General features: G+C 31.9%; 2 protein-coding genes across 2 annotated transcripts; one reads left to right on the top strand and one right to left on the bottom strand.

The window, feature by feature from the left end:
• Positions 1 to 428: 428 nt before the first annotated feature.
• On the bottom strand, positions 429 to 9,811 carry LOC106057760 (uncharacterized). Its single transcript, XM_056020245.1, has 2 exons — positions 9,412 to 9,811; positions 429 to 1,588 (listed from the first exon to the last, which is right to left on the bottom strand). Exons 1-2 carry the CDS (start codon positions 9,777 to 9,779, stop codon positions 1,279 to 1,281), a joined length of 678 nt encoding a protein of 225 aa, XP_055876220.1. The 5' UTR covers positions 9,780 to 9,811; the 3' UTR covers positions 429 to 1,278.
• Positions 9,812 to 13,312: 3,501 nt separating this feature from the next.
• Positions 13,313 to 16,525, top strand: LOC106057748 (translation machinery-associated protein 16-like). Its single transcript, XM_013215071.2, has 2 exons — positions 13,313 to 13,565; positions 16,141 to 16,525. The coding sequence occupies exons 1-2, from the start codon at positions 13,383 to 13,385 to the stop codon at positions 16,507 to 16,509; spliced, it is 552 nt and encodes a 183-aa protein (XP_013070525.2). The 5' UTR covers positions 13,313 to 13,382; the 3' UTR covers positions 16,510 to 16,525.
• Positions 16,526 to 16,960: the final 435 nt, after the last annotated feature.

The following is a 16,960-nucleotide window of genomic DNA, read 5'->3' on the forward strand; positions in this document are numbered from 1 at the left end:
TGATCCCAAGAAATAAAACAATTTCAGATATACCTAATACTTTAATAGAGAATATTTTATTCTTTTTTAACTTCTTGGAATATAATCTTTTATCATATTGGGGGGGGGGGGGTGTTTGAGGAAATACATTTCAAAGTTGGGGTACAAAAACTGACTTTTATATTTGGATTTGAATGGACCTCATTCACCAATCGTAAACAAACAACATTTAGCACGTGGTGCTCTATCTCTTCTATATAATTTAGGATCTAATGTTTAATTCATGATGGTTGTCACGTGACAGTTTTTCCCATTGTTTTATCAATAAGATCACGTGACTAAATGTTGTTTGTTTACGATTGGTGAACGAGGTCCATTATTTTATTAGTTTAGTTATTTTATATTTTAAATAATGAAGGAAAAAAAAAAAAAAAACAACAACAAAAAACTAGCAAGAATCATCATGTTAATTGTTTATTGACAATACTGAGTATCTAAACCAACAAAAGTTGGAAACAAAATAAAACAAAACAACAGTGACCAGATATTCAGATATACAAGACATTTTGTCAGTATAACTTGAGAAAACTTTGAAATGGAATAAAAGCAGTGCTGTCAATACAGCTTCAACTGAGATGTTTTAAAATACATACAATACTACAAAATACACATATGCGTTAAGTACTGATAATAATATTAACTACATAATTTACTGGCTTATTAAAATATTTTTTGATACACCTTGATTATGTTACTAAACTTTAAAAAATAAAATTAGTCCAACAAATTTTTAGGGGAGGCTATGTGCATTATACAAATGATCAATGAACACATCTAAAACTGAATACCAGTGCAAATGTCTTTTAAAAATTATATAATAAAGCACCATCTATTAACAAGTTGTATAAAAAAAAATAACACAGGTAACCTTAATATGTGTAAATTAATGCAAAAATGTAATAAATTTTAAAATTGTAAAAAAAAGATATTAAAAATGACATGGCTGAGATTCCATACACATTTTAATAATCAATTAAGCAGTTGCTGTATTATGTCCATTTCAACAAATAAGTTTTTTATATGTACACACAATACTTGAGGCTTAGGGTCAAAATAAACAGTATATACACATAAATACAGTTGTGGTCTGAGATGTCAAGTAAAACCTTTTCTGGTGTGTCAACTTCCTATCCTAAGTCTTTAAAGCTAATACCTAAATCCTCTTGAAATTTTGATTTATTTAAAATTTAAAATCATAAATGTTTGTTATAATTGCACATTTAAAAAAAAAAGAAACATTTAATCCAGTTCTGAACAACTCTTGTCCACATACTGTAAATAGTCTTGACCTGCGTAGAGCAACATAGAACTGCTTAACAGACTGAATGCTACTCTCAATGCTGTTGAACGAGGAAGTAGAGCTTGACCAAGTCCCCAGACCATGCAAGAGCCTAAATTGAACACTACTGTGCCAAAAATACTGTAGAAAAAGGCTCTGCTTGCTGGCAGCTTTCTAATATGTCGTCGAGAGTAAATGTACAAGCCAATGCCACAGTGAGCTTGGAACCAGAATACGTTGTTGACTAATTTATGGACATCTCCAAATGCTCTGTAAACAAGTGGACAATAACTTCAAGTTAACTAGTGACATATATACCTATTTGAAAAGATTTAAACATTTACATTTTTGGGGGACTAAACCTTTTATCTCTATCAAAATTGTCTCTAAAAGCCTGAAGTACCTCACTCAAGTTTTAATAGAAAATGATGACTTCCATCTGAACACTGTTACTACAACGAATATAAATATTCAATAGATGTAAGTTAAGCAACATCATAGATTATGAAGAAATGGAAGACATTCAGATAAAAGGACAATGGACATTAATCTTTTTTTCTAAATAAAAAATTCCATAAAGATCAGGCTGTGCAAGTCAATTACAAGGGAAATCAGATATTGCACAGTCTAACTTTAAAATAAAGTCAACACACATAATTTACTTAATTTTTTAAAAATTAAACCGGGATGCAGAGACAAAGGTTAATATCTGCACTTTCTGTTTATTCAAATCAATATGATGTTCAAAATATCATTTAGGTGAACATTTTTTTTTTTGCAACTAGTGTTTGTTTGTTTGTAAAATGTTTTACATGTTACAGGTATTCCTTCAGAGTTGAAGATAATTACTTCCTAGTGTAGGTTAAAATGAATGAAAGCATGACACAACGTAAATTTTAGACTTAGATTTAACTGTGATATTGTGTTAAGTTGAGCTTGCCTGACACTGAATTCTTTTTGTGCTTTTTCTCATAAACTTTATAACAGCAGGCCTGAGACCAAAACTTAAACTATTTACAAATAATATAGAAATATAGATTTTAAATATCAGATCTACATTAGGTAGTTACAAAATAGGTGTTTATAAACACTGGAAGTGTTAGCTATCAAAGACACTTTGTTCCACTTTTGCATATAATAATGTGTCCAAAACAGTAATAAAATTAAAATGTCTTGGGTAAATGTTTTGTATGATAATTGTGTTCAGAGGTGGAATTACATTATCTTTAGATGGCATATTATTATATCTTAATTATTCAAGTGTTGGCTTGGTATTTTGTTTTTATGTTGGTCTAGATCTAGATTATAGAGAAAAGCTGCCATCTACTTTATTCATTTCAAACATTTTCTGTTCAAACTTTTGACAGTCTGACCTATGAAAAAACGGATGGTATCTATGAATTCCTTATATACATCCTTTTGTCTATAAAAAAAAAAGGTATGATTTAATGTATCCTGCTTAGTTAAAATTAAATATGAGGTCAGAGTCGTTGGGTGGGTATCATCAAGCATACTTTTCTCAAGCTAATTTCCCCCTTGGCTAATAAGCTCAATCAAGCGGATGGAAGCCTCAATCGGATCAATGAAAATATATCTAAAACGTTTAAACTTTAATTTTCACTATGAAGTCATTTTCTTTTTACTCGAGCGCAGAAACACCAGCCTTTGTCCCCTTTCCCATCCTCCACAACTTTATTCATGGCTTGTAACTGATGTCATACCAAGGTAGTTAGACACAACAGTGTTACCTGTAGCTGGCCGCACTAGAAATTTTTAAAAATGCCTCTTGCAAGAATAATTTAAAAGGGGAGGGAGTGAAAGGTGATCTCATACTCTTCTCCACTCACTGTCTCCATTTTTCAAATATTTTTAAAGGAAAAGGCGAGAGGGGTGGTCTCTACACCCTATTCTGATTACAACATTCTTTGAGACCATACCTAGAGCAAGTCTACTCTTCCAACAGGCTCAGTGCAAGTGCAACTGGCTTGACACCAGCTCCCATGAGGCAAAACAAGTCTTTACCGTACCTGGTCAATCGATAATTGTATACACTTGTATCGCTCAGATTAGACACAACAGTCTTTGTTAGTCTACTAATAGCTCTCCCGTGCTGAACATCTTAGTGTGTAAAAATGATGTCACACATAGTTTTTTGTGGTACAGTACTTAGTCTACCAATAAATGTCATTCTACTATTCCGATGTAGAAAACTAGATTTGCATACAGATTTAATCTCCATATTAAAATTATAAACATTTATTTTGATATTCTACAATACTCTAGTACTTTTTATCGATAGAAAAAACTTTGTTGATCAAGCTTACTAACTGTTACTAACATGCTAAGGTGTCATCATAGTACTCAAAAACCCTCATAAATAACTTTAGACTGAATGCACAACATAATTTTTAAATAACACATACATGTGTTTCCTTATATTGTCTATATTATATGCCAAATATACAAGTCTCTTTGAACTGATTAGTCATCAAAATTTAATCAGCCCTATGCTCATGACACTTCTCCTCCATTACCGGAAGGTAAAAAAGAAATTCCACACCTAGAGTTAGACTAGTTAGGCTCTAGTTATTAGACCTCATCATGAACTTTGCCTTGTCAAGGAAAAGGAGGCAACATGTGTTGGAAGTGAAGAAAAAAGTGCATGTGTAGTAGCAACATAGCAGTATTTTTGTAAACTTTCAAATAAAGAAATTTTAGTAATAATTTTAATAAGGATAAGGCATTATTTATGATGATTATAAGTAATATAAGGTGAACCGATCAAACCTCTATACAAATCAGGACTGCTCGAACTTCATGTTACTCTAATACTCTATATTCAACTAGATCTAGAGTCTAAATTATGTATAAAATTCAAGTGTTTGAGACTGAGTAGACTCCAGTCTGACTCCGAGTAGATCTAAAAGTATTATAATCTAGATCTATAATATAATCTAGACTATTTATAATGACTAGAGTAATGACTAGAGTAACTTACATCTATCGAACACCTTCGTTTTAAGGTACTTATCGAACACCATATTGTATTTATTTAAATTCTCCTTTATTTCGATGATTATGACGAAACTAGTCCATTCCTATTGTCATCGTCCATTTCTTTATAGTTAAGTTATATTTAGTTTCATTTTCACCCGAGGATCATTTTTTTACTTATATTCAAAGTGATATTTGGTATAAAAATTTCACTTTTTTTGACCTCTTGGGAAGAGTGAAGTGAGTCTCGGGTTAAGGGTATTTTTTAATGCCAATGATGCTTCAACTCAACAAAACCTATATAATACGCTTCTAATAAGGCTGAGAAATATTTGCAACTATTTATTTTAAAGTGTCCTTTGCTACCTAAACATGAAAATTGAGGTTTAAAAAAGGGGTGTTCGATAATAGCTGTTTTTATATAAGCAATCTCAGCTTCGTAAGATATCAAACACCATTTTAATTTTAAAAATAAACATCAAAGGGATATAACCCAAAGAAGACAAAATATTTAAATTATATATTTTTTAATTGTTATTTTTTAAAATAATGTAATGCAAAGTACATATATAAATTACCCATGTGTTACAATTTGTATCAGCTTTTTGTGGTTTACTGTAAATGTGCTATATTTTTCTAAGTAAATAGATTTACATCGATATGCACTAATTGTACCCATTTTAAAAGCTTGATTTTATGACACATATAGTTTGATGCTATTATCATCGTTGTGATATCACAGGAACAATGAATTTAGAATATAACACAGGAACAATGAATTTAGAATATATCCAGTTGTGTTGTTTTTTTCAGATGCCCCATTCTATTACCTTCTGAATTATGTGTTATAAACAAATACCTATAGCGCATGTGCTTGATGTGAAGAGATATTAATAAAACGAAAGGGCTAAGGGAGAGGTATACAATGTAGATATGGTATTTTGAAATAAAAATGTCTTTGGTAGGTAAAAAAAAAAAAAAGGGGGGGAGAGAAACAGTCAAGACACTGTATCAAGAGATCATCAATAATTGATCGACCAATAAAATGTGACGTCAGCCTCAAATACATAGTCAGTTGTGCTTCTTATCTAGACGTGTTGTGTGGCGCAGGGTCTATAAAATTATATATATATATATATATATATATATTACCAAAAAGTATGATAAAGCTCATAATGCGCTACAAAGACACTCCTTTGAAACATCACAAATACTCAAAATAATAACAATAACACATTTAACCACTCTCTTATTCTGCCTACACCCCCCTTACCCGCGCTTTCTTCTTACGCAATTCTACTCTCCAACATTCACACTTTTTCAGTGGAAAGTAACAACGTAAATTTCAAGACTCAATCCAAACGCAGCCACCAGACTAACACACAACAAAAAAAAAAAAAGGTCAGTGATAGCCCAACACACAGGTGTAAACCAGGCCACCAACACAGCCCCAAAACATTGTTCAAGTTGTAGTAAGAACAATGTTGAGGGGAAAGGGGGAGGAGCCATCATTGGAGTACCTACGGTCAAGCCGCTAATTAGGTCACAAACACTAGGCGTGATAGATATATAGATATGTTGTTTGTGTGTGTGTGACAAATACTAAGCGTGCTCTAAAATACGGGCGGATCTATCTACATCTATAGGTAACACAGCTCGCAAGCTACCATAGCTTTTCAGCACCTCCCCCCCTTCCCCGCCCAGATTGAAAAATATCTAGCACTGACTTTTGGGCTGTTAGATACACTGAGCGTGCTAGATCGGCGGCTAGTTACGTAGGGCCGCGTACCGTATGTTTTGTTTTTAGGTCAACCAAGTCGGTCCAAGTAAATTGTTGTGTCCTGCAATGACTTGGGGAGGGCGGGATTACCTATTGGCTACCAAAGCTTATTAGGCTCTCCCTCAAATAAATAATATCTGGATTTAATTTATTAATGGCCTTAAGTCTCAAAATAGCTTAGACCTAAATAAGTACTACGGTAATGCGTTACTGGGCTTAGCACCGTCAGTTTCTAAGCAGAGCTGATCAGTGATAGATTCCTTCCATGTGGACCATGTGAAAATGACTAAAATCTGTCTGTCTTGACATGGCGTACGAAGAAAATGATATAAAAAAAAATATAGATTATAACACTTTTGAAACACCTTACTTTTCACAAAATTTTAAGATTATAACACTTTTAAAACACCATACTTCTTGTGTGTTCGATAAGTTCTTAATATGTTCGATAAGATATAGATAAAGGTAAAACAGCGTTCGATAATTTAAGCTTTTGAAATCATCGACCTGACCCACTTTAACATCAAATATAAGTTTAACTTTGAGTAGTAATAGAATAAAACATGTCTACTTTTTAAGAAAAATGGATGAGGAGTTCATAGATACAATCAGTTTTTTTCTAGGTCTAATTTTTACGGAGATACACAAATTCAAACATAAAAAATGTCGGCGAATGAGCTTAACTTGTTCGATAAACGTAACGGTAAGTTACTTCTATTGTAGATTCTTATATCTGAGCACCGACTTACGGGAACTAGGTCAAATTTTTATTTTATTTTTTTATTTGGTGAAGGTTTAACTTACAAAAAAACTGAAAGCAGATTCTTATTCTGCAACTAAAGGACTATAAAAATATATGTATTCCTTTGAATTACCACTCATAGTCAAGATTTTACTTTAAAATAAAGTGGGTCACTTCATGCTCCTATATTGAACGCAGTTTTTGGGCTTTCTCCTCACTTGGACAGTGAGCACCGTCATTGTACACCACTATGTAATTGCTAATAAATTATATCTGTGTTACTTAATTTTTTTTTTAGATTGTATTAAAAGAAGTAGATTCACTTTTGCAATATGTATTTATAGTGTATTTCCTCATATACTCTCTCTCTAACTCTCTATATATAGAATATATATATATATATATATCGTTTATAGTTTATTATTTATATACCTATGTAATCTATGTGTAGAAACAGACAGAAATAAATCTATATATATATTAATTATATATCTATAAATTAATTATTATAATTTCATAAACATATTATGATATTTTCAACTAGGGCGACTATGTTACATTGGCTACATGTATTTTCTCTGTCTTTCTTGTAATTCCCATCCAAGGACCCTCTTCTTGTTTTCATAATTTGGATGTTCGTTTTGTGACACATTAACATCCCCTCCCTCCCATAGATGCTTATAATTCTTTTCATGACTCTATCCCACTTCCCTCCACTGCCTGTTTGATAGTTTGTGACACTAAACGCTTAAGTGTATACCTCTCCTCACTGCCAGCTCATCTGGAGTGATCACATGCAGTGGGCATGGTCTCTGACTTCAAATTAGCAGCCCGCACTTTTTATTTCATTCATAAATTATATATTCTAGATATCTCGATCTAGGTCATGCTTATTCATTGAAAAAATCATAGATTTATTCATCCCAATAATATTTCTTATTACGATTTTGCTGTGTCCAATGAAGGAGAATGAGCTGAATTCATTATTATTCGTTGTACACCCCCTTATTAAATTTTATTTAACAGCTAACGGTATAAATGTGATTGGAATGTCTTTCTAAAGATGTTTGGAAGCTTATTTTGATATGCCCATCAGCCTATGATCAAACAGGCTCATAATATATAGGGAGGTGAAATAAAAAATTGATCTTTGAAAAAATAAATTTTCGTTAGTACATCATTAAAATACTTATATCGAACTTTCCAATGGTGTTTAAATTATGACTGTATGTCTAATAGTTAGAAAGTTATGAATTTTTTTTTGTCGTTTTGGCCTAACATTGTTGCCATGGAACAAAAGAGATGAGTCATCATGAGAGCGTCTCTCTCGCTAAGCCAGCGAGACACACCCCCCGCTCAAAAAGTTAAAAAGTTGGAATTGAGTTTCGTAGAGGATAAATCTACTTATTAAATAAGAAATTTAATAGTAGATTTAGTATTCATAGTGAATTTCTAGCTCACAAATCTAATTTCATTTATATTTATGAACTTTACTTGTTTAAAATGTAAATATTGATGTAATAAACAAATTATCGGGTCTAGATCTACAAGAATTGTCAGAGAGGCGGGGACAAAATGGCGTCGTTGTGATGGCAGAAAATAACAAAATATTTAAAAAGTGGGATCAAAATCGTCTGAAACAATTATTTTTCAAATGCGCTTTATAATTCATGCGACGACGATTAATACATAAAATCTATTTGAATATATCCAGAATATTAGGCCTTACATGGCCTCCAGTGGTTTTACATTGATGACGAAATTTTCTTATCAAAATTCAGTAAATTCTGAAAAACCCATAGCCCCCAATGGTAAACCGTATTTTCAAGTTTGTGAGCGATGCGACGGAGATATCGAGATAAAACTTGGCAGAATTATAGCCAGGCATTATATCTACCATAGGAAAAAAAATGAATCATTGATCATTTTCCTGGACCCTGTATTGCTAAAAACAAAAAATGAGTATTTTTTATAATAAAAGTAAAAATGACAAATAACTTTTAAAAAAAGCCGTAATTAAGCTTTATATAGGCCATGGTCTAAAGTAATCGATAACACAAGTTTAAAACTTCTCTTATTTCATTCAAAAGTGTACTAAATTTGCAAGTGTGGTTTATGTGAAAAAAAGTCAAAAACGCAATCTCAAGTTTATCGGTCATTTTTTACTTTCACACTTCCGCGTTTTTTCGCCTAGCTATAATATAGCCTTCATCCCTTATACTTATATGGGTATGAATTGCCGGGGGAGGTTAAAACAACAGCTTTACATACATGGTTACTGAGAATCTAAAAAACTGCCATCTGCTTTGGAAAAACGGAACAAAATTACCGGAACTTATCTAAAATTGGACATGCGCAGTCCCGAAACATTGATTTTTGCTCCAAACATAAAAACAAATGAATTACAAACAAAAAAAGCGACCCGTTCAATGAAGGAGAATTCGACGGAGTGTCCAAAATATAAGAACCTACTATAGATCTCTAGTAGATCTAGTAGAATATATTCTATAATATTTTTAAGTTTTCACTATTCAAGACTTTCAGTTTCAGTCAATTTCAGAGAATCATAATGTTTACCTGTTGAATTGTGGCTCCATGCAAGCAAGAGAGAAATAACCATAGCAAACAGATCCAACTCCAGGTGCAATTTTGTATAATACATCACTCGGCGTTATCAAAAACTCTGGGAAAAAACTGCTTAAACCCTTAGACTCTTCTTCAATGATGTCGTCCATTTCGTATCCATGCATCATTAACTCGTCGATCTCCTCTTGGGATTTTCTTGGGCTTAATAAACCTTCTGTTAAGTTAAACGCCTCACTTTTCCTTTCATCCTGCGTTTCACAATCTCCAGATTGTGAATTTTCTCCATTTGGAGCATTGTTTCCATCAACTGACATTTCATCGGCTGGCTCGCCGATATTCAAGGTTGTGGGGGTCGCCATGATGAAAGCCGAATACAAATGACGTCATAAAAACATAAAAATATAAATTACAGTTTATATATCTAGATCTAGAACTAGAGTGACTAGACTAGATCTAAATTAGAGTCTACTTTTAAAATTACAGCTAAATGAATTTTTTATATTAATTAGACTAGTCTAGATCTATATAAATTTAACAAAGACACTAACATGGACTCGAAAAGAACAATATTAGATCTAAATTTTATGAGAACTAGATATATTATTTCATTTCTGCTTTTTAAATGCGCTTTTAGTTACATTTCTTGTTTTCCGTACTGCTAATTTAGTAATTTTATGTTCAATCTACAATCAACCTCAATAAATTCGATTCTTTCAGATTGATTTTATGTGCATATGGCCTTTCATATTTCTTGGTTTGTTTAGCGAATGTAAACACTAAAAGTTGCTCTCATGCATGTTAAGTATTATGTGCGTGTTCAGGGCCGTTCTTACAAATTGCGGCGGGTTGCACCCCCCCCCCTTTTTTAAGGTACAATGACAATAACGATCAATTAGATCATTAAATTAAAGCAACATTTACTACACAAGCCTATTATAGGAAGCAATTCAAACTCAATAAATGTCAGTGGCCTTATTAAAGTTACACCAATCGTAAAATACACTAAATATGTTAACCCTTTAAATCCTACATCTTTAATTTACTTTAAAAATATGTGACAAGAGCCATGACTGATACTGATACTGACATGCTAAATGTAAATTGTGGAACCCTGCCAGACAATCGGTCTAAGGCCGGTCCTGTGTGTGTTTCTGGTGTAACTATGGAATAGTTCCATATCAATTGTAGCCTACTATAATAGCTGTTTGGAGCTACAAACCAATGACAGTGTATCAACAGTGCACAACCCGATAGCGCTTGCATTTTATAAAAATTTATTGAAAATTTTCTGGCATTTTCTATGAAAAGCTACTTTGAAAAAAAAAAAAAAAAAAAGAAACGTTACTGTATATTCTCATTATACTTTGTCATGGGATTTAGAAATGGTCTTTTTTTTTTAAATTTTATTTTTTTGTGTATTGTTTTAATATTTGTTTTAAAAGGAGGACAAAAAATAACGTTTTACCTTCCCCCCCCCCCCCCCCCGATAAAAAAGATATCTTCATCATAAGCTCAAAAGTCCCTAAAAGCCCACTAGTTATTTATAACATAGTGCAGAATGGGCCATTATCCAACTGGTTTAAATTCTGCATTCAAAACATGGTAACCTCACTGTGAGGAGAAAGAGGTAACATATTGCAGTGTCTCATTCTTTTCTACTGTCCCAAACAAACAGAATTTTGTTTTTGACAGGTCTGTGAAGCCATACGCTCTTGACCTACAAGTGCATTGCACTTTTTGTCCAGGGATTTTGCAAGAGAAGATTTGAGCCTCTCGACCTTCAATCACATACAGTTTGGTTAAGTTTGGTTATTATTATTTAATTATTTCAAGCCATCTAATATACATTCGGTCATAAAATATAAACCCGCAATGTTATGCTACAAAGATTGCACTTTTTAGAACACAATTAATACAAGGTTCTACACATTTTCATGGCAAATATAAACGTAAAGGGACATCTAAAATATATTAATGCAGTAACAGTAACATATTTTGTTAAGATTCTTCATTACATGTTTATTTAAAAATATATTTAATAATATATACAATTGTGACATAAGGTTTAGCATTTATACAGTAGCTCATATACCAGAGTTTCTAAATTTACTATTGGAATTAAGATGTCTCTAAGTGCATTCAATACTTAAATGAGTTGATAGTACCCGAAATTTGTTGAGGAAATTAAAGGATAGCAGTTGATTTTTTTGCTGTATATTATATATAACACCCTCATATGACACTTGAACACAAATTTAAATATGACACTTTAGTAATACAATTTACCCCATGAACCTGTGGATATCCAAATATATTCCCTTAAGAAAAAACATAAATATAATAGACTTGAATCTTTTTTTAAAAGTGTAAAACCAAAGGAAAATGTTGGTTTTTTAAAAACATATTTGTTTTTAATGCTTAAAGTTATAATTACGTCTCACAACCAGTCCAACTTCTGGTCTTCTGATGTCTGCCTGGTCGTGCGGTGGCAGTATATGCGGGCTGGACTGTCGTTCGATTGTCCAGACAGGATCATATACCTGCTCACTGCCATCCCCGTCATCCTGCAGGAGGTTTGGATTAGGATGTAGATTATCTACAGCTCTGAAGGAACATCCAAAACATGTAACAGGTGCCTAGACCAGAATGGTTGCCTAGTCATGCGGTATGTGCCCTGGAATGTCGTTCGGTCTTCTCCAAAGTTCCGAGTATAGATACTGCGCGCTGACATCCCCCGTTGTCCTGCGGGAGGTTTGGATTAGGAAGTAGATTAACTCTGAATGAACATTAGAAAATGTAAAACATTTTACGAACTATTACAAACTTCGGGCAGGAGTGGCTCAATAGACTTATGGATACGCCCATAGGAGAAGGAAAACTGAATTCAAACCTCTTACCTTGCAGCCCTACCCAAACATGTCATCAGCTAGCAGGATACAGCTAGAGCCTAGCCTAGAGCTACACCCTGGTATTGGTACTCAATGTTCCTTTGGAGTATTGACACATCAGCTGGAACATCCTTCGAAACATAGCCAATGCCAAGGCATTCTTCTCATTTTTATGAAATGATCTATATTAGCTTCTTATCGTATCTTATATAATACAGACGTTATTTCAAAAAAAGAAGATTACATCATACGCGTCATGCATTTAGTCATGCATATTAACCAATTACCTAAATTCTGTTAATTCACTGGTTTTCCAGGCTAGCTCATGAGGAAACCCTTGTTCCATGCTCTAATAGAGCTAGGGATGAAGGAGCATTTGTACAAATTTGTCCTAGCATATGGAACGAGGAATGTGCTTTTATCTTTGTGTCTTCCTGAGTATTTTATTAAATTGTATTTTTGTATTTGAAGATAATAGTTCAGTGTTTTATGTATAATTGCTACATTACTTTTAAGTCTTCTATCCTGAAGGCTTTCTAAATTTAGTGATTATACTAAAGGTGTTACTCTAGTCAAATGTGAATATTCGTTTGTTATGAATCTCACTGCTCTATTTTTGTGTCTGTTCCAGTTTCTTAATGTTTTCTTGAGTTGAGAGGTCCCAAATAGAGGATGCATATACTATTATTGGCCTAACCAAGGTTAAATAACATTTTAGTTTTATATGTTGCTATTTGATTTATAGAAATAGTTGTAGTATAATTACATTTTAAATAATAAATGCCATTTATTAATAAGGTCTAAATCAATGAGCGAACGAATTCTAATTAAATAAATAGATGTCAAATTTTTAATTTTCGTGCTCGTAGTGCTCGTAAAAGCATATATTTATAATAGATTATCTTCTCCCCTCCCCCTTTTTTTTTTCTTCCAAAAAAAAAATAAAAATTTCGGTAAACAACCAATGTGGCATTTGTATAAAATAATAGTTGGCAAATCTTTATGTTTGTTCTTTTTAAAAACATGAAACAAATTCCGTCACACCACAATCAACTGTAAATATAAACATCAGCGATGCCAAAAGTTAACAAACCAAAAGTATCTTTAAAAGATGTTAAAGAGCGTCCTTTTCACCCTTATAGTCGCAAAGCCTTGCAACTAAATAAAGTATTGACACACGACAAAAGAGTAGAGAATGCTAAGTCAAATCAAATGATTAAGTCAGAACTACTAGCTGATAAACTTCTTTGGTTTCAGGTGGGTGGTTAAAATATTCTATACTGACTATACTATATAAATGATAGATCTAATATTCATAAAATTGACAGATCTAACTAATATGATTATAATTATAATGATATTTATATTATAATTTATTATTATTATATAGAATAGATCTAGATCTATGTTGTAAGACATAAGAGTCTAGTTAGTAGATTCTAAATATTATATAATATATATGAATATTATGAGTGTTTCTCCAGACTCCAGTACTCAGAGTAATGGTATCATTAGTATCAAAAAGTGTCGCATATATCTATATTAAAGGCCAAAAATTAAAGTGGAAGTTTTTGGTTTCATTTTAAGTGTATTTACTTCTTCAGCCATTGTACTTTATTGACTTTAAGAATTTATCAATAGAAAATTAATTTTAATACATACATTTCCTAAGCAGTGCTGGCCAAAGGGCCTTAAAGGGGGTACCCATTTTTGCATTGCAGATGCATCATTGTGACACCATTGATGATTTAAGTACAACTAACTGTTAATTTGTTTGCTTTTTTTAGCATAATTTGAATGTTTCGATTGTAATAAGCAGCTAGATAGAGAAATTGAAGTTTTTGAGCACTTATGTTTGTGCTCAATTTAAAAAACGGGACACCGTAGCATCTGTAACTTGTTCTGTAAATATATAAAGTTATTTTTGTTAATATATGCTGAAATACAACTTTTTTTAGTCTATAAATTAAATACATTACCAATTATTCTTTTATTAGTGATTCACAAAAAAGTTTTCTTTAACCACAAATGAATGTACTAGGCCTCTGTGTATGTGTGTTCAACAATCCTTTAAAAATATATTAAATTAGACATAACTGCCTCAAACATGACCTAATCATAGACTAAAAGGTGCAGCTTTCTGACTTTCAATGCACCAATAACAAGATCCAAAACTAGATTTACTTATAAATTGAAATATAGAGTAGATTTAAATCTACACGAGACCTATATCTAGATCAAGACTTGTTTAGTGTCCCGTGAAGCATCACAAACAATGATAAAACAATAAGGTTTACATTAACTTTGATTTAAAAATGGTATTCTATGTATTCTAGATCAAACTTGAGAATAATAAGCTTAATTCTTATTATAATTCAAAACTTTGACGAGAAAACTACTTATATCTAGATCTCTGAGATTTTCTGGTAGGATTCAACATGGGGTGTTACAGGTGCTACAGTGAAAAAATGTGGGACACCATGTCTTTTTGTCTCCTGTTAATTACTATGCAGCCTTTTCCCAAGAAAATGGCCCTAATTGTCTACTAAGCAGTACCATCAGAGATACCATTAAGAAATTCCCATCACATTATTTACTGTTTAAAAAAAATATTGTCCTTTTTGTCAAGCACATTTGAGGTGCTTCACCTGGGACACCAAGACCTATTTTACTAAAATTATATAAATTTTTACAGTTTTAAAGAAAAATTACACTGTGTAAATTAATATTTGATGCTTTTAGAAACACAATTGGGAGCAGAATCCTTTACTTAGTTTACAATTGATAGAGGTTTAAAATTCCAAGTTTAGTGGGACACCATGTGATGCACCTGTGACGCATTTTTTACAGTGACATCTTAGTAAAACCAAAGTAAATATAAAATAAAAAGAAACAGATACCGGTAATGCAATAACATGATATTGTTAACTTATTTCAACAAAAATGTCTGTTCAATAATCCCTGCTTTTAGTAGAATAGTACTTCAACTAAACACAGGTGTTTTTTGTGCACTATTTCACACATTTTCTACAATTTTAAAATTCCACTATGCACCTTTCAAGCTCAAAATATCACAATTTATACATTAACCATTTCTAAGTACAACAAAAAGAAAATTGTGACATTTTAATTATAATTTTTTGAGTTATAGACTTTCTAGTGAACCAAAACCTATTTGTCACCAGTACTGGAGAAACACTTATATAGAAGTCACATATACTCATATTGTTCTGCATTACCAGCATAGTCTTATTTCTAAATCTACCAGGCTGCCTCTACAAAATACACAGTGAATTGTGGTATAACTATCAATGACTATTAATTAATATTAAATACCTACAAATATCTGTAACTTAAAAAAAAATCTAGTAAAGTGTAACATTAAGGTCTAGTCTAGTGCCATTGAAATTCAATTATTTCTTAAGGCATTAGATTTTTCACTGTGATTGATTGACATTTGACTATGATTTCACAATGATGATTAATTATTGATTAATAGTATTTCAGAATAATTTGAACTATAAATAGAGAGCAATTGCTACTACTATTTCTTTCTTTAATAAGAACAACGACAGATTATCCTGCAGAAAATATGCAAAGAATTATTAGACCGTCAATATAGTGTGTAAGAAATCGTTAAACCATCAGTTATGGTTTAAATGTTTCTTTTAAAATATACCAACACCCTTCACAAGTCTTGAATCTTTCTTGTCCTACATAGATTTACATGTACAATAGTTTATGTCTATTGATTTCATTGCATGTGCAGAATCTAAAAAAAAAATCTTGCTGTATAGGCCTACATAACATTTGTTTTTTTTTTGCATTGCAGGATCACCTAGATGACCGTCATATTTATACAAAACAAGATATGCTTGAGTTAGTGATGCAGTACAGAGACAGGTTTAGGGATGAATTAGAGCAGATCAGCATTGTACAGAATGTAGGCAACAGACAGAATTCCAAACAACATGTTTCTAGAGAGGCTAGTATCAAAATGACAGCGGAAGATGAGACTAACCAATTTGAGGGCTCTGGCATAGAAGTGCCAGACCTAATCAATAAAAAACATTTAGAAGAGTTTAAGAAATGGAATGGAGAAATTAAGTTTATCCAAAATTTGAAACTTAGGAAAATATCTTGCGTTGACTTGCAAAGATTAAATGATAAAGCTTTAAAAGATACATGTTCTGATGATTAAAACATTATCAAATGTAGACTTCGTTGTTTCTTTTTATTGTAGTTTTAGAACCACAGACACTTTATCTTCATGTGTCTTGTACAATTATTTGTGTGTTAATCCATTTCAATCAAATGTTTTCTTTAATGCCCAGAAATATTGCATTTCAGATATTATTTATGATTATGTTAGTGTTAAAGACATTTGAGTGTAACTTTACCCTAAAGTAACTTTTCTGGAATTACATAATTTATAACTGTTCCTTACAAAAAAAAAAAAAAAATCAATTAACTTTTCATGGCTTGATCACTTTTAAAAGTTAGTTTATTTCTAATTTGGGTTCATATAATAATATTGGTCCACCGTATATAAACTTGCCATGATTTTTTTGTATAAAGATATGAATGTTACATTTTTTTAAAATATAAGCTGTATTGGTTTGATGAACTATGTATTTCATTTTTGATCACAA

This window comes from Biomphalaria glabrata, chromosome 2 (genome assembly GCF_947242115.1).
Source record: "Biomphalaria glabrata chromosome 2, xgBioGlab47.1, whole genome shotgun sequence".
NCBI classification, from domain to species: domain Eukaryota; kingdom Metazoa; phylum Mollusca; class Gastropoda; family Planorbidae; genus Biomphalaria; species Biomphalaria glabrata.

What these genes read in the sequence shown, in the direction of transcription:
- LOC106057760 (XM_056020245.1), bottom strand. Translation starts at nt 9,779, where the DNA reads ATGGCGACCCCCACAACCTTGAATATCGGCGAGCCAGCCGATGAAATG. An exon ending in ATGGAGCCACAATTCAACAG is followed by an intron (nt 1,589 to 9,411) that starts GTAAACATTATG and finishes ACTTGTTTACAG; the next exon opens with AGCATTTGGAGATGTCCATA.
- LOC106057748 (XM_013215071.2), top strand. Translation starts at nt 13,383, where the DNA reads ATGCCAAAAGTTAACAAACCAAAAGTATCTTTAAAAGATGTTAAAGAG. An exon ending in ATAAACTTCTTTGGTTTCAG is followed by an intron (nt 13,566 to 16,140) that starts GTGGGTGGTTAA and finishes TTTGCATTGCAG; the next exon opens with GATCACCTAGATGACCGTCA.